The sequence below is a fragment of the Geotrypetes seraphini genome, chromosome 14 (assembly GCF_902459505.1).
Source record: "Geotrypetes seraphini chromosome 14, aGeoSer1.1, whole genome shotgun sequence".
Taxonomy (NCBI): Eukaryota; Metazoa; Chordata; class Amphibia; order Gymnophiona; family Dermophiidae; genus Geotrypetes; species Geotrypetes seraphini.
This window is the reverse complement of record NC_047097.1, coordinates 54645625-54663705: the sequence shown is the minus strand read 5'-3', so window position 1 is coordinate 54663705 and position 18081 is coordinate 54645625. Positions and strand designations below refer to the sequence as shown.

Genomic DNA, 18081 nt, shown 5'->3' with positions numbered 1-18081 from the left:
TCCAGGTTGGAGAAATTCAATCATGTAACACCTTCCTACCGACTTCTGCACATTCGAGGAACGTAGGGAGAGGGGAGACATGATCGAAACATTTAAGTACCTCACGGGACGTGTCGAAGTGGAAGATGATATTTTCTTTCTCAAGGGACCCTCGGCCACAAGAGGGCACCCGCTCAAACTCAGGGGCGGAAAATTTCATGGCAACACCAGAAAGTATTTCTTCGCAGAGAGAGTGGTTGATCATTGGAACAAGCTTCCAGTGCAGGTGATCGAGGCAGACAGCGTGCCAGACTTTAAGAATAAATGGGAGGGTCAAGATAAGGAAATTGGGTCATTAGGGCATAGACAGGGGGTGGGTAAGCAGAGTGGGCAGACTTGATGGGCTGTAGCCCTTTTCTGCCGTCATCTTCTATGTTTCTATGATGGGTCATTTGGCCTTTATCTGCCATCATGTTTCTATAATCAGAAAGTTCTATGACATCACAATGCAGGTGTAAAGAGCCTTAGCCTATAGGAAGAGGAGATGCAAATGTTAAGAGCCTTAGCCAATAGGGAGAGGAGGAGAGAGTGGCTGCTGCAGACACCAGAAAGTATTTCTTCACAGAGAGAGTGGTTGATCATTGGAACAAGCTTCCAGTGCAGGTGATCGAGGCAGACAGCGTGCCAGACTTTAAGAAGAAATGGGATACCCATGTGGGATCCCTACGAGGGTCAAGATAAGAAAATTGGGTCATTAGGGCATAGACAGGGGGTGGGTAAGCAGAGTGGGCAGACTTGATGGGCTGTAGTCCTTTTCTGCCGTCATCTTCTATGTTTCTATTTGCTTTAAGGTACTATTTGGTTTAGCCCCTAAATACATAACTGACCTTTTCTCTTTCTCAACCACTAGACATAAGAGAAGCTCACACTTGAATTTTGTTTCTCCACCGGTTAGACGATGTAAATTTAAAAAAGATCATCAACATCTTTTCTCCCATCAGGCAGCATTATGGGGTAAAGATCTGGAACAATTACTTATGCTTACTAATACTTATGGGGAATTTAGGAGACACCTAAAAACATATCTGTTCCTGAAGTACTTAGGTAGCTGATTTGTACAATCTTATTCCACAATAACTGATCTCTAGAGCTGTTAATCACTAGCTTTTTCTTTGTTAGTTTTACTTAATTTCTAGCATTTTTAACCATTGTAAACCGCACAGAACTTTAGGGTCCTGCGGTATATAAACTGTTGTTATTATTATTATTATTAAATTTTAAGTTCAGTAACCATTTCCACTCACTTGCTTGGGCTTTATACAATACCAGCTTTAGTGGCAGAAATTGCACCTGCCCTACAGGGGTAAATGTCCACACCTTTAGTTTTAAGTACATGTGTAGATTACCATATTTTTGTAATCAGCATGTATCCATGCATCCCTCCCTTCCACCTCCCTCCTCTCGTCACCTACTTGTCTCAATTATGTCCTTGTCTTGTCATTAACTTTCCCTGTTTTTTTTCTTAGCTATTTATGCAATTATAAATATCTTATATATATAAGATATAAATATATATATATTTATATATATATATATATATATAAAATATAAATATTTTTTAAAAAATTTGTATTATTGTAAATCTTATATATATATATATATATAAGATATTTATATATATATTTTTTTATTTGTATTATTGTAAACCGACCAGATACTTGTGATGGTCGGTATATCAAATTACAAATAAACTTGAAACTTGAAACTTGAAACTCCATTCAAACTTCACCCCTCTAAATGCCTACCTGCTAAATATGCACCATCTTGTCACGTACTTGTATGCCAGGTTTGTTTGTTTTTTAATTCCAAACTTTGTATTGGTTTTTGAAAAAGAGAACAACCAATACAAAAACAAAACAGGTGTGGAGCTATATAATAACCCACTTAAAGGAACAAGAGATGGTACAATATAATTACATAGAGCTAATTGCATCCTGCACATACACATCCAACGAGGACACATATTGTTCTTTTCTATATGCAGCAGCTTCATACATACAAGGCAGACATCATTTAAATATGAAGTGTCTTTCGAAGCAATCAGAACCTGCTGAGTGGCTGGCCCAGACCTTCTCTCTGACATCCGAATTAGAGGTCTGCACGGGAACGGGGATCGCGGGGATCCCGCGGGTCCCGCGGGGATCCCGCGGGTTCCCCCCCTGGCCCACGGGACTCCCACGGGGACGCCCCCTGGCCCACGGGACTCCCACGGGGATGCCCCCCTGACCCACGGGACTCCCACGGGGACGCCCCCTTGCCCACGGGACTCCCACGGGGATGAAAACAACCTACCTAAATTCTGGCGATGCAGCTTACAAGTCTGGCGTCGCGTCGGGAAATAGCCATGTTGAGCAGTGAGCTCAGCACGTACACAGATGAAAGCCTTGCTTGCTGATTGGTCCGGCGGCCCCGCCCCACCGTGCCGCCGGACCAATCAGCAAGCAAGGCTTTCATCTGTGTACGTGCTGAGCTCACTGCTCAGCATGGCTATTTCCCGACGCGGGCATTAGGCTGTTTTTTTGTCATTTCGGGTGGGGGATGGCAGCGGCAGCAGCAGCCTGAAAAAGAAATCATCCTGGCCGGGTTCGGTGTCATGCTCCGGAGCTTCTACAGCCTTCCTATCTCCCTCTCCCTTCCCCTGCTCCGCGGCTCTCTTCGGCAACTCAGCAGCAGCTTCTGACGTCGGGGCCTACCCTCTGCGAGTCCCGCTTGTTTCAACTTCCTTTTTCCACAAAGGTGGGACTCGTAGAGGGAAGGCCTCGATGTCGGCAGCTTGTCTTGATCACCGCTGCTGACGAGTTGCTTAAGAGAGCCGCGGAGCAGGGGGGTGTTGCCAGGTGCAGGTAGAAGGGAGAGGGCCAGATGCAGGACTCGTGGGTGAGGGAGGAGAAGAGAGAGGGGAGAGAAACAAAAGGAAATATTTCATACTGGGCTGGGCCGGAGTGGAGAGAGGGTGGAAAGATTCTGGCTACAGGGTGCATTAACAAAGGAAAAGGGGTAAGCAGGACCTTCTGAATAAGGATAGAGATACAGAGGGGACATGAAGAGGAGGTGAAATAGAGACAAAGAAGTAATGCTGAAAAAGTGTGTGTTGGGGGGGGGAGATAAAGACATTGAAAGGGCAAATGGTGAATATGGGGTAAAGACAAGGACAGAGACAAATGAAGATTCTGAAAAAGTGGTGAGATAGGGATATAGGTGAGATGGACACAAAGAAGGGTGATGCTGGAAAATAGGTGGAATGGTAATTCTGACAGACACAGAAGGGAAATGCTGGATCAAGGAGAGATGGGGCTCAGGCTGGATGGAATGAGGAGAAATGCCTTGTTGGCCCGGAACTTCCTCTCCTACGTCAGAATTGACGTCAGGGAGCGGAATGCTGGTCAGCGCGACGCTTCTGCAGGGAAAGCTTGGGACAGCGGTGGCTTGGGGACTATTCCCCGATGGCGGTGGCAGCAAACCGAGTGGCTTGGGGGAGGGCACGGAGAAAGAAAGAAAGGGGGCAGACAGAGAGACAGAAAGAAGGGGGAACAGGGAGACAGAAAGAAAAAGTTGGGGGAGAGAATGAGGTCTGGAGGAGAGGAAACATACAGGAGGCTGAAAGAAAGGAAGAAAGATTGGATGCACAGTCAGAAGAAGAAAGTGCAACCAGAGACTCATGAAATCACCAAACAGCAAAGATAGGAAAAATGATTTTATTTTCAATTTAGTGATCAAAATGTGTCTGTTTTGAGAATTTATATCTGCTGTCTATATTTTGCACTATGGCTCCCTTTTACTAAACCGCAATATTGTTTTTTAGCGCAGGGAGCCTATGAGCATTGAGAGCAGCGCGAGGCATTCAGCGTAACTCCCTGTGCTAAAACCTACTATTGTGGTTTAGTAAAAAGGGAGGGGGTGTATTTGTCTATTTTTGTATTTTGTTACCGAGGTGACATTGCATAGAGTCATCTGCCTTGGGAAATGTATATGGCAGATATCTTTGTTTTGTGTTCAAAAGAAAAGGAAATGCATTTCTGGTTTTATTTCTACAGTGTTGAAGTACTTGTTGGCCCTTGCTGTGACTGGTGGGGATCCCCAAGCACCGCCAGCAGAGGACCTCCTCTAGAGATGGTCAGAACTCCCCTCCACCAAGCGCAGCAGTCGCTGGCAGCATCCATGAGCCACTGAGGTGCCAGCATCTGTGACTCAGGGACGCTACTGCTGCCTGCCAAGCTTGGCAAAAGGGACCCCAGGCCAACTGCAAAGGAAGTCCTCAGCTGACAGTTTGTGGGTTCTCATCAGCTGAGTATTTATATTTTATATTTACATTAGAGGTTCTGGTAGAAACCCATTTACAAAGTATGTATTCTTCCCAATTAATATTTCCAAATTAATAGTCTCTTTGCTTATTTGTAAATGGGTCTCTACCAGAGCCTTTAATTCAGTAGCATAATTAAATAAAATAACTATTTCTGAAGTTTATAGGGAAGGATGGTGACGGAAGGGATTCCTCGCGGGGACGGGTGGGGACGGAGGGGATTCCTCACGGGGACGGGTGGGGACGGAGGGGATTCCTCGCGGGGACGGGTGGGGACGGAGGGATTCCTCACGGGGACGGGTGGGGACGGAGGGATTCCTCACGGGGACGGGTGGGGATGGGTGGGATTTTGGCGGGGACGGGTGGGGACGGGTGGGATTTCTGTCCCCGCGCAACTCTCTAATCCGAATTGACATGGGGGGGGGAAGGCTTGTGGGCCAGTGGTGTGCAGCGTGCAATCGCTACACGTGCCTAACCCTTCCCGGCATTGTGGCAGCAACGGGGGGTAATTAAATGGAGCGGGCAGCAAGCAGCTAGCAGGCGGGCGGCGGTTCGTGTACCCCAGGTTGAGAAACACTGCTATAGAATAGGCAAAGGATGGTTTCTTTATCCTGCAAATAGCGGCCGCTAAGAAAGCAAAAAGAATGCTAGGTATAATCAAGAAGGGTATTACAACTAGGACGAAAGAAGTTATCCTGCCGTTGTATCGGGCGATGGTGCGCCCGCATCTGGAATACTGCATCCAATATTGGTCGCCGTACCTTAAGAAGGATATGGCGTTACTCGAGAGGGTTCAGAGGAGAGCAACACACGTCTGATAAAAGGGATGGAAAACCTCTCATACGCTGAGAGATTGGAGAAGCTGGGTCTCTTTTCCCTGGAGAAGAGGAGACTTAGAGGGGATATGATAGAGACTTACAAGATCATGAAGGGCATAGAGAGAGTAGAGAGGGACAGATTCTTCAAACTTTCAAAAAATATAAGAACAAGAGGGCATTCAGAAAAACTGAAAGGGGACAGATTCAAAACAAATGCTAGGAAGTTCTTCTTTACCCAATGAGTGGTGGACACCTGGAATGTGCTTCCAGAGGGCGTAATAGGACAGAGTTCAAGAAAGAATTAGACAATTTCCTGCTGGAAAAGGGGATAGAAGGGTATAAATAGAGGATTACTGCACAGGTCCTGGACCTGTTGGGCCGCCGCGTGAGCGGACTGCTGGGCATGATGGACCTCAGGTCTGACCCAGCAGAGGCATTGCATATGTTCTTATGTTCTTATTTCTCTGTGATATGAGGCTTCAGGCTTTACTTAAATTAAAACAGAGAAAGCCAGCACACCAGATCTTGGGTAGGAAAATTGAATTCACTCTCAGCCTTACTGTTTCCCAAAGGGATTTTGCTCAGGGTTTGATCCCAATTCAAGACCTATTATTTTGTTGGACTGCCCTTCCCAAGCTCCACTGCCCTCCACAAGCATTGCAAAAGGACCGGGGGGGGGGGAAGTATCACTGCCTTCTTGGATGTCTATCAGCAAACGGAAAAGAACAGCATCTTACTGAGGACCTCTTCCTCCCTTGCTGAAATGTTCTAGCTTTGTGTATTGAAAGTGTGATAGGAATGGGAAGACCTCATACCACTGCCCTTCAGGAACAGTGAGATCTGATGCTTTTCCAAGTGAATTTGGCGAGATGGTTATGGAACTGAATCCAGCATCCTGGGGGGTCATTAATCTCAGTGCCTCCTGCCTCGGCACAATTACCTCACTTTCCATTAGTGGCTCATTCTTAAAGAGTGAGATTACTCGATGGATAAGAATAACAAAAGTAATGGAGAGAAAAACAAAGCTGGAGGCTCAGCTAATGCACGTTCTTCAGATCTTGGTAACGAAGCAGGAGTGGGTAGAAGGGTGGGAGGCTCATTGCTTTTCTTTCTTAATTTTTAAAAAGAAACTTGAGAATTCTTTGGGAACATGGACACATTTGAAAGCAGATAAAAATATTTTTCATTGAGATTGCCTTAGCTCAAAGTTTGTTCTTTAGTTACCATCTCATAATCTTTAAATAAGCAGTGATCAGCTCTCTAAAATAATTTGGATTAGTCTATCTAATGTTTGAAGTCTACTGAAATAGCCAGTATTGGGACAAGATGGCAGTGCAGAAACAGGAAAGTATGATCATCACTCCTGCCTCCCAACGCTGGATGTGCATGGGAGAGGGGGGCCCAGGATTATAGGAAAAATATGAAGCTCAGATGGTAAGGGAGGGGGTCCATATGCCACCGATGAGATTTTGTAGGACATAAAGGGTGAATGGAGGGACCATTTGTGCAGTCAATAACATTTTTTTTTTTTTGGGGGGGGGGGGGGTTTGGGATCCAGAAGGAATCAAACAGGAGACTGATCCAGTTGGGTTTTGTTTGTTTTTTTAAATCTTGTCAATGCATGAACCAATATCCACTCACACTAACGGGAAGGAAGATGTTTACTCATGATGCAGCAAATGGCTACCTATTACTCTTGTAATGGGTGCTATTCTGAGAGAACACAGTAGTAATTTGCAGACTATAACTTTAGTATATTGGGAGTAAGTGTGCACTGAACCCAAAGTGGGGAGGGGGCCCTAAAAGCCCCCTTCAGACTTTGCTTCCATCTGCTTGAAGTAGGCTTGGAGCCCCTTGAGGAATGGAGGCCCAGGGCAATTGCTCTGGATACCACCCTCTTAATGTTGGCCCTGCCTGGCCCAATGCCACAACTGAAGAGTGAAACTGCTAATAGCCCACAGGCCTAACGGGAAAAGTTAATGGAAGCAGGTGATCTGCTGAGTGCTTCGTCCCAAATTTTGAGAAAGGGAAAGCACTGGGGAGCTCTGAGCTCTAGAGCTACAGCGTGGAGAGAGATCTATTGGAGCACAAAATTACTCGAGAACATAATTATCTGTGTTATAGAAAAAAATTAAAAAGCTTTTGTATTTCAAAAATGTTTATATAGTAGATGAAAATTGTTTTAATTGATATGACATTACTGTAATCTGCACTGAACTTTGCATGATAATAGTAGAATCATCCAAGATGGCTGCACATACCTATGTGCTGTGAGTTGCTCCTCTTTCCTGACATTTTTTTAATTGAAATGTTGAAACATTGAGAGAGAACTGCTGTACGAGCCTCCCTCCCCTATCATTTCTGAGAAGAACTGGGAGAAGTACTTAAGAATTAGTGAGCAGCCCACTTGAGACCAGAGGGGGAAGGGGGGGGGGAGAAATCCGTGATGGCTCCATGATCACATTAGTAATATTATTAAAACTATCTTTTATAGATTACGTAAAATTCGATCTATTTCCAAATTTCTATGTTCAAAATCACTTAATATTCTTATTCACTCTTTGGTGATTTCTAAGATCGACTATTGCAATTCTGTGGTGAAAATGTTTTGATTTTCCCTGATGTGGCTCGTACCACTCAACATAGGACAGGGGTGTCAGAGTTCCTCTTCGAAGGCCGCAATCCAGTCAGGTTTTCAGGATTTCCCCCAATGAATATGCATGAGATCTATTTGCTTGCACTGCTTTCATTGAAAACCTGACTGGATTGCGGCCCTCGAGGAGAGACTTTGACACCCCCTGACTTAGGAGGAAGGCATTTATTTTGTTAAGACCACGAGCAGTGGTGATAGAAGCCACATTCTTTCTAAAGTTCCCGTGTAAATGTATTTTGAAATATAAAGAAAAAGAGATCCTTGCAGCTTGAGCAGTTTTTGAAATTATATGAAACTTGAATATTAAAAGTAGTGGATTTATGACTTTAGTTTGAAGTTAATATAACAATACACCACTAGAAGGCTTAGGCCTCCTTTTACAAAACTACGATAGCAGTTTCTAGTGAGGGGAGCCGCGCTGAGGGCTCATTTTACTAAGGTGCTAAACGCTAACGCTTCCACAGAGCTTGCGTTATTATTTTTCACTTAGCGCGTGGTTAGCGCGCGTCAATCGTCAAATTCCCGAGCGCACTAGCCACTACCACCTCCTTTTTAGGAGGCGGTAGATTTTCGGCTACCGCACGGTAATTTTGTGCGTGCGCTAAAAACCCTAACGCATCTTTGTAAAAGGAGCCCTAAATTTCCTACCTACCTCTCTCTCTCTCTAGACTGCCAATTCCTAACAATCACATCTGCTGGGGTTTTTATTGTTCCCTTCTGTCTTTTTTCAGGACTTCCAGATTTAGTACCAGATCCTAGTTATGTCCAGGCATCGACCTATGTGCAGAGGGCCCACCTCTACTCTCTCCGCTGTGCTGCTGAGGAGAAATGCCTGGCTAGGTAAAATATATATGTAACTAACAAATCCCATCCAACCACTTCTGACCTCGTGTCTCTCAGATCTCCAGGGTCTCTCTTCCCAACTTATCCCACAATATTGTCTTTTTCTTTTCCTTCATGGTCTAGATCTGGTGCTTCTCTTTGAGATGAGCTGGAGTTGGGAAGTGGTGGTGTGAGTCCTAAAACATGGCAATCTCTGCCTCTGTATTCTTTGTCTATGTTGTTTTCCCATGAAAAGGGCAGTTTGCCCATATTCAGACTTGCTGAAGGGACCTGGAAAGTCTCAAAAGGTCATGTAGAATAATTTTTTTTTTATTGGACAGATAGGAGGTAAGATACTTAGACATATGTGCCACTTACATGTGTCGTAAGCACATGATAGGTAACATAAGAACATAAGCAATGCCTCCGCTGTGTCAGACCTGAGGTCCATCGTGCCCAGCAGTCCGCTCACACGGTGGCCCAACAGGTCCAGGACCTGTGCAGTAATCCTCTATTAGTACCCTTCTATGTGTGAATGTGAAGTAGATGCTGTACTTATATGCTTAACTAAAGTGATGCATATAAGTTGCATAACTATGGGTGGGCCTGGGCCCACGCAAAATTGTGGCACTCTTACTGTGGCCAGTGGGGATCCTCATACTCTACCGGCTGAAGATGCCTCCTTAGGCAGCCTGTGCTCTTCCAAATGGTTCATAGACAGTAACGCGGAAGACAAAGGCGCGCGCCAACAACTGAGCGCAAGACGGAGGTGCGTGCCGAAGAAAAAGACTGTTTTTAGGGGCTGCAACGGGGGGTTTTGTTGGGGAGCCCCCCTACTTTACTTAATACAGATCGCGGCGGCGGCGTTGGGGGGGTTTGGGGGTTGTAACCCCCCACATTTTAGTGAAAACGTAACTTTTTCCCTAAAAACAGGGAAAAAGTTAAGTTTTCAGTAAAATGTGGGGGGTTACAATCCCCCAAACCCCCCACAACGCGGCACGATCTGTATAAAGTAAAGTGGGGGGGGGGTTTCCCCCCCCACACCCCTGTCGTAGCCCCTAAAAACAGTCTTTTTCTTTGGCGCGCACCTCCACGCTGCGCTCAGTTGTCTGCTCGCACCTTTGTCCCGGCGCGCTTTTGACCTGACACCCTTCCAAACGACAACCGGCAGCAGGAGTTGATGCCAACACTGCCCCCCCCCCCCCCACACACACACATGCTAAGTTTTCGCACATGCACAAGCACCGAGCATGCGTGGCTTTCCAGCGGCGTCATCAGCTCCAGGCAAACGCTGTTGGCTGCCACTTTGAAGAGCGCTAGCTGCCCGAGGAGGAGCAAATCTTCAGCTGGCGGGATTTAAGGATCCCCATCAGCTCAGGTATTTAATATTTTGGATTGGCGGGTGGGAAGAAGCGGAAAGCGGAGCTGGGTGGATAGGGGACCGATTCCCTGCCCACCCACTTTGGGCTCAGGCCCACCCACAATTGGCATCTGTCTATGCCCCCTGACACAAGCAGGCATTCCCATTTAGACCTGCCGTTGACATGATGTAACTCAGTGGTCTCAAACTCGCGGCCCAAGGGCCACATGCAGCCCGCCAGGTCCTATTTTGAGGCCCTCGGTATGTTTATCATAATCACAAAAGTAAAAAAAAAAAACGTTTCTTGATCATATGTCTCTTTAGCTATAAATTACAATTATTAAGACTTAGCCAAAAGGAAAGATTTATAAACTATAAAGAGTTTTACCTCATGCAAAATTGTCATTTTTTTTAATAAGACACTAACTATTTTTTTTGAGGCCCTCCAAAGTACCTGCAAATCCAAAAGGTGGCCCTACAAAGGGTTTGAGTTTGAGACCAGTGATGTAAATGTTTGTGCCTAAAGTGAGACACTCCCATGACGACATGCTGGTATCCTATAATGGCACCTTGACACACTGACGCTGTTATTGGCACCAGCAGAAAGAATCCGTGCACCTAACCAAGGTGCAAATTTCACTTGTATACAGTACTGCCTTTTTTGTAGTTTTACAACCACACTCAAAGCAGTTTACGTACAGGTTCTTCAAGCATTTTCCCTCTATCCCAGTGGGCTGACAATCTATCTCTCTAATGTACCTGGGGCTGAGGCTGTAGCTCTAACTACACCACGTTTTCCTCCAGTACAATATCAGAAGTGAGCCAAGTCTAGAACAATGAAGCCATTGTGACATCACTGATGAGGTCGGCTTTTATTGGTGGAATGGGGCATTATGACATCAGGGATAGGGATTGGGACTTGCATTCCATAGAAACATAGAAAAAAGCGGCAGAAAAGGGCTATAGCCCACCAAGTCTGCCCATTCCAAGTATCCCCCCCCCCCTGAATTTACTCCCTTAAAGATCCCACGTGAGTATCCCATTTTTTCTTAAAATCCGTCACGCTGCTGGCCTTTATCACTTGGGGTGGGAGTCTGTTCCAATGATCCACCACTCTTTTGGTGAAGAAGTACTTCCTGGGGTCGCCATGAAACTTCCCTCCCCTCCACCATTAAATAGGTTTGGGTTTTTTTTTTATAAATCTTTATTAATTTTAAAATATAAATAGTGCAATACAATGAATTTAAACATAAACAAATAATTTTTTTTAAAAAACCACTCATTTTCTCCCCCCCCCCTTAACTAATAAAAGTAGATATACATTTATAATTTCCATACAATAAATAAAATATGTAGTTTTACAACCACACGCAAAGCTGTTTGCATACAGGTACTTCAAGCATTTTCCCTTTCTGTCCTGGTGGGCTCACAATCTGCCTAATGTACCTGGGGCAGTGGAGGAGTAAGTGACTTGCCCAGGGTCACAGAGAACAGTGTGGGGTTTGAACCCACCACCTCAGGAGTACGCATTAGTCCCTGGTGCGGGGAATGATGTGCTGAGTCAGAATCTCCCCGCCTCTTAGCCGCACTGACTGTCTGTTCTCAGTTCTGCTCCTAGTAGTGGGGGGTTTCTTCTCAGGAACCGTATTGTGAACATCCCGAGGTCAGCGTATGCGAGGCCGTTCAAAGCTGGTAGGCATTAGTACCAGAGGATTCCTCTCATTCCTCATGTGATTTAAAGCAGGTCTTTGCCTGTGCGTGACTTCAAGCGAAACTGGAATGCAAAGTACAGCAGCGCCAGGCCACTCAAGCCAAGTGGCAGAGCGACAGAAGTGACACTTCTTTCGTAGTGTTACCAATTAGCCCAGGGCAACAGAAGAGGGATCAGGAAGCAAAACTGATCAGTAGTGGCAGGGCTGGTTATTGTGTTAAGTGGTAGCATGGAACAGTAATGGCCAGTTACAAAGAGAAGCAATTATAATTCGACTTTCCAAAAGTTTGATACAATGTAAATCACCCTGGAAATTACTGGACTCATATGTTCAATCTATTTCATAGACACTCCTGTCTTCTTCTTCTTCTTCTTCCTCTTCTTTTTCTTTACCTTCATCTTTTTCCTCATTTTATTCTTTTTCTTTCTTCCTTCAATTTCTCTTTCCTCTTATCTTTTCTTTTATTATTTTTTCATGAACAGTCCTAGTACTTTGGATCTTTTAAAACGATTCAATTCTACATTGCACACTGTAACTGAATATTTGTTATACTAAATGTTTTGTTTTATTTTTTGATATCTTGTACTTGAACTGTTTCTTATATTTTTTCAAAAAACTCAATAAAAAATATTGAACTAAAAAAATAAAAAAAACAAAAAAACAAAGAGAAGCAATTATTTCTCACAGACTAATGAAGGGAATTTGCGGTTCACTTCTTAGAGTTGTCTGTGTGAGGAAAGATCTGCATGTGCCTGGTGGTGCTATATAAATAATATAACTGGTTTCTAATTTTTTTTACTGGTAATAAATGGGGGGGGGAAAAAAAAAAGAAAATAAGATAGCTTTTTATTGGATTAACTTACCTTATTTGCCGGCGTATAAGACGACTTTTCAGTACCTTAAAATCCTCCCCAAAGTCGGGGGTCGTCTTATACGCCGGGTACTGTTTACATGCCCTTACTTTACATGCCCTAACATCTCCTTCCTTACCTCCTTACGGTGCTTACGGTACTAGTAAACCTGCCGGGACATCAGCGGGGCCATGGCGGGACATCAGTGTGACAAGGGTGCCATCTCCTTCATCCTGCGCAGCGGGAAGCAGCAGCGCTCTGGCCCCACCCCTTTTCTCTTGACTACGTCTCTCGCACATGCGGCCGTGTGTGGAGTCTAGCCCTTAAGGAAGTTGCGGGGGGCGAACAGGAGGCTTTTGAAGGCTTTTAAAGGGAAACTGTCATGCCAGCCAACTTGCTAGGGACTTGCCCGGCACTTGCTCTCTCCCTCTATGTGTTATCTTCCTTCTATCATTGACAGTTTCAGTTTGGTTAACAGTTTAGAAAACAAATAGCATGGCAGCTCCCATGGGTTTATTGTTCTATTCAGCTTTAGTAAATTAATTAAAATTGTTGAAATAAATTCTGATGTTCTTTTAAGTTTTATTTGTTGTGCAGAAGGTGTGCGGAAGAAGGGGTAGTCTTATATGGCGAGTATATAACAAACTCTATATTTTAACTGTAAAAGTTGGGGGGTCGTCTTATACGCCCAGTCGTCTTATACGCCGGCAAATACGGTAATTCATTTTTTGGTTAGCTTTCAAAGGCAATACTCTCTTTCTTCAGGTCAAAAATAACCAAATGATGACAAATATCAGATATATACGTGAATCATAAAAGCATTCCAATGAGAGTCTCGCAGGGAAAGGTGGGGGGCAGGGGTGGCGAGAAACAAGGAGAAATGATTTCAAATGTTTTTATTGGTTTTCAAAGACGAAACAAAGTACATACATAGTCAAGAAGGTAAGCATTGAAATCAAATAACAAGCGATGAAAAGGTAGTGTGGGATCAATCACTAGTACCATAAAATAAGCATACATCATGTATCAAACTAAAATCGATAAGGTACTAAGAGATCCCAATGCAGGGTGTAACAAAATCCTGGAGAGGAAAAAGAAAGAGAAGAGAAAGTAGAAAGAAATACGATATTATGAGGCTGACATACAGTGTATGAGGGAGAAAAAGAGAAAGACAAGGAAAGGGCAGGGCGGGCATCTACATCCACAAGAAGTTGCAAGTCAAATGTAGGGCACAGGAAATTCACAATACAGTCTCCGGGCGTGTCAACGATTATGGAGAGAAATGTTGTATAGGTTCCCAAATGCGAGAAACAGTCAGGGATCTATTGGAGAATTCTGCCGCTTTAATTTCATATAGATGAATCATGAGAAGAGTGTTCCACCAAAACACAACATTAAGAGCATCTGCAGATTTCCAATTGTGAAGAATCATTTGAATCGTGAGGGCCATCAGTATGTTAAGGAGAGATTGTTGACTAGGAGTGAGTGGGTCCGTCACCGCCAGGGCTCTAAAGAGAAGGATATCAAAAGTAAACCCAGATGTAATAGGTAATATACGCTGAATAAGGCACCAGATCTTACTCCAAAATGAAGCAAGAATAGGACAGGCATAAATCATATGGTAAAGATCGCCCAATTCCGTAGAGCAATGCCCTGCAAAGGTTAGAATCCCTAAGGCCAGCTCGGAACATCTTGTAAGGAGTCCAAAAGACTTGGTATGCTAGGAAATAAAGACAATTTTACCGAAATAGCGTTCCCAATCTTTGTCAGAGCCATGCCAAGTAATGAAGGTCACCCAAGTATCAGTGGTTCTTTTTGATATGGGGTAAAGATGCGATCTAAGTTCTTTATAGAAGAGAGAGGTCGTGTGTCCAAAGAAAAATCCCAGTCGAGAGAAGGTAAGGAAGTGGGACGTCTGAGAGAAGGAGAAAATAGAAGGAGAACATTTCTTCAAGCAATGAGAGAGTTGAAGCCAATGAAAACATTCTGTAGGGGGGAGAGTGAATTTATCCAATTCGTTACTGTTAAACATTGCGCAAAAGGAAAATAAACGCTTACAAATAATCCAGAACACGGCAATAAAAATTATTCATAACGGAAAAAAATATGACCATGGAACACCCTTTCTCATAGATTCGCACTGGCTTCCCATTAATCAACGTATAACATATAAAATATTGCTTCAAGTATTTAAGACATTATCTACTAACCAACCTCAATTTATCGACCGACTACTAATACCACATAACACGACTCGTTCTCTTCGTTCCACAACTCAAGGGTTGCTTATGGTTCCTTCCTTAAAAATTATCGGAACCAGAAGTCATGATATATTCTCAGTAATGGCTCCTCTTACCTGGAATTCCTTGCCTTTATACATAAGAGAAACAAAAGACCTCAAAATATTCAAAACCTACTTAAAAACTTTTCTCTTTAAAGCTTCCTTTAATCTTTAAACAAAATTTTTTCTTAATAATTTTTTATCCCAAACCTCATGTTTTTTCCCCCGTCTGGCTTTTCCTTTCTTCTCATCTGAAGAACAACAATTTTGTAACTTTTACCCTCCCTTTCTCTTTCCCGTATGTACCTGAGTAAGTTTGTTTTGTCAGTTTGTTTGTTTCCCTCTTTTAAAAATTGTACAACGTATATTTTATTGTAATTCGCTTAGTATGTAATAAGCGATTCATCAAATCTGATTAAACTTGAACTTGATCCATAATCTGAGAGAAGGACAGGAGAAATGAATGGGTGATCAAAGAGAGACAACACACTCTAATTTGACAGTTTATAATATGTTAGGAAACCCAGATCTTTGTTATGTACTGTCTGATAGGTGTCAAAAACGGTGCCAGGTCAAAAGCGCGCCAAGACAAAGGCGCGCGCAGACAACTGAGCGCAACGGGGAGCTGCGCGCTGAAGAAAATGACTGTTTTAAAGGGCTCCGACAGGGGGGTGTGGGGGGGACCCCCCCACACTTTACTTTATACAGATTGCGCCGTGTTGTGGGGGGTTTGGGGGGTTGTAACCCCCCACATTTTACTGAAAACTTCAATTTTTTCCCTAAAAAACAGGGAAACAGTTAAGTTTTCAGTATAATGAGGGGGTTACAACCCCCCAAACCCCCCCACAACGCCGCCGCGATCTGTATTAAGTAAAGTGGGGGGGTTCCCCAACAAAACCCCCCCGTCGGAGCCCCTAAAAACACTCTTTTTCTTCGGTGCGCGCTTCCGTCTTGCGCTCAGTTGTCGGCGCGCGCCTTTGTCTTCGGCGGTTTTGTCTATGAACCGTCAAAACAGTTCATTATTTTAACGCCAAGGGTCTTATGTTTCCTGGATTGTCTTAAAATTTCCGTTCAGTATTCTCACCATGAAATCATTGTTGCAGTGCTCTGGTCCTTCAACATGCTTTCCCACAGAAGTGTCGTCCTGGTTAGTTTTGTGGTGTCTAATATGGCACCGGTGTAAGTTGATTTTTGTCTTTAGCATCTGGCCGATCTTCCTAACGTATGATTTTCCCTGTAACTCTTTCAGCACTGCCTACAGCGCCGAGGCCACCGACTATGATGTCAGGGTGCTTCTGCGGTTCCCACAGAGGGTGAAGAACCAGGGAGCAGCTGACTTCCTACCCAACCGCCCACGTCACACCTGGGAATGGCACAGCTGCCACCAGTGAGTATGAGAGGGGTGGTCAATCCAAGCAGGACTGGGGCTAGAGTAGTGCATGGTAAAAGCCGGTGATATCCCAGAGACTGCTAGAGCATATTTATTTATTTTTAAATTTGATATACCGCCCAAAATCTCAGCGGTTCCCAAAGTAACATACATAGAAACATAAAAATATACACACTAATACACAGTAATCCAAAATCGTTATACATATAATAGAGAGTTGCGCGGGGACAGAAATCCCACCCATCCCCGCCAGGATCCTCTCCGTCCCCAACTGTCCCCGCCAGGATCCTCTCCATCCCCACCCATCCCCGCAAGGAATTACCTCCATCCCCGCCCGTCCCCATAAAAAGTAGCAACTACTTCTGACAGGATCATCAATTCCACAGTTTCTTTTGTGTTTGCGCTGCTGTTTTCCTTGTGGAATCTCTTTGGTGGAACCCTTTTTTTGTTTTCTGTTCAGGTAATTAACTTATAAACCCCCCTCTTTTACTAAGGCTGACGTGTCCATTATATTATATGGATGAACCCTGCTTCCAAAGCCTTCCATCCCCGTGGGAGTCCCGTGGGCTAGAGGGGGGTCCCTGTGGGAATCCCGTGGGCCAGAGGGGCGTCCCCATGGGAGTCCCGTTGGCTAGAGGGGGGTCCCCATGGGAGTCCCGTGTGCCAGAGGGATGTCCCCGTTCTGAACGTGAACTCGCAGGCCTTGAGCATGCGCAGATGCTCAAGGCCCAGCAGAAGAGGAGGCCGATCTCGGCACCAAGCACAGGACATGCCGGTGCCCAGATGATGGTAAGAAGCGGCGGGGGGTGCCCAATCATAGCGGGGGGGGGGTGCCGGATCACATCGGAGGGGGTGCCGGATCGCGTCGGGGGGGGGGGGGGTGCCGGATCACGGAGGGGGCGCTTGAAAATCAAGCCACGCTCGGTTTCCAAGGCACCGATTTTGCAAATGTTTTGCTCGTCTTGCAAAACGCTCACAGACCGGTGCACTCGTAAACCGAGGTACCACTGTATTCTATTACAAAATCTTAGCACCAATTCTGTCATAGAAGCTTGGCACCAAGAGCACAGCATCACAAGAACATAAGAACATGCCATACTGAGTCTGACCAATGGTCCACCTAGCCCGGTATCCTGTTTCCACAGTGGCCAATTCAGGTCATAAGTACCTGGCAAAAGCCCAAATAGTCTGCACTGTCTTAGTACAAATACTGACAGGCAATTTAGAAGAGGCCTTTTCCACAAATAAACTTCTGATCTGAACTTTCATCTGAATAACTAAAGCATTTTTTCTGTTTTGTCCCTATCTCTTCCTCCTCCCTCTTATTTTCATCACCCACCCGCTCACTTCCCCACTCCTCTCTTTGCCCCCTTGTCTTCTCCCATACCTTTTTGGCTTTTTTGTACTTAGGCCCTTCTCTCTGGAACTCCCTTCCTCCTCAGTGCCTCTTGAAACCTCACTTCCAAAATCCAAAAGAGCTATGAAGTCGTAGCTCTTCAAACTGGCCTTCAAGTGATATCGACGGTGCAGCTCCACTGTTTCCTGCTTCCGTCCTTCCTTCATTCTCTCTCTACTGTCCCTTTTTCAACCCTCTTTCTCTTCTAGGGGAAGATTCTCAAAACTTTAATGTGGTCGCTAAACCAGTTCCACCAGCGAAGGGATTGTGCTTCTGCCCCTAATGACCACCAGGGTTACAGCTAGACCCGGGAGGACCTACCTGGATATCGGGGAGGGGGAAAGACTTTCTTATTGTCACAGGTTAGGGGTACAGAGAGGGAATAAGGGGACATTGGGGGCAAGGGATCTTATTTTTTTTTTTTTTTACAAAAAAAAGGTTATTCAAGTGTCAGCCTGA

At 44.7% G+C, this 18081-nt stretch overlaps 1 protein-coding gene across 2 annotated transcripts in view; it reads left to right on the top strand.

Annotated features, from left to right (window-relative positions):
• LOXL1 (lysyl oxidase like 1) overlaps positions 1 to 18081 on the top strand; it is a 48930-nt gene that overhangs the window by 11051 nt on the left and 19798 nt on the right. For both annotated transcript variants that reach the window (XM_033920705.1, XM_033920706.1), the window contains exons 2-3: positions 8542 to 8650; positions 16086 to 16223. In XM_033920705.1, coding sequence (XP_033776596.1) covers positions 8542 to 8650; positions 16086 to 16223 — 247 coding nt within the window. The remainder of the gene's footprint in view (positions 1 to 8541; positions 8651 to 16085; positions 16224 to 18081) is intronic.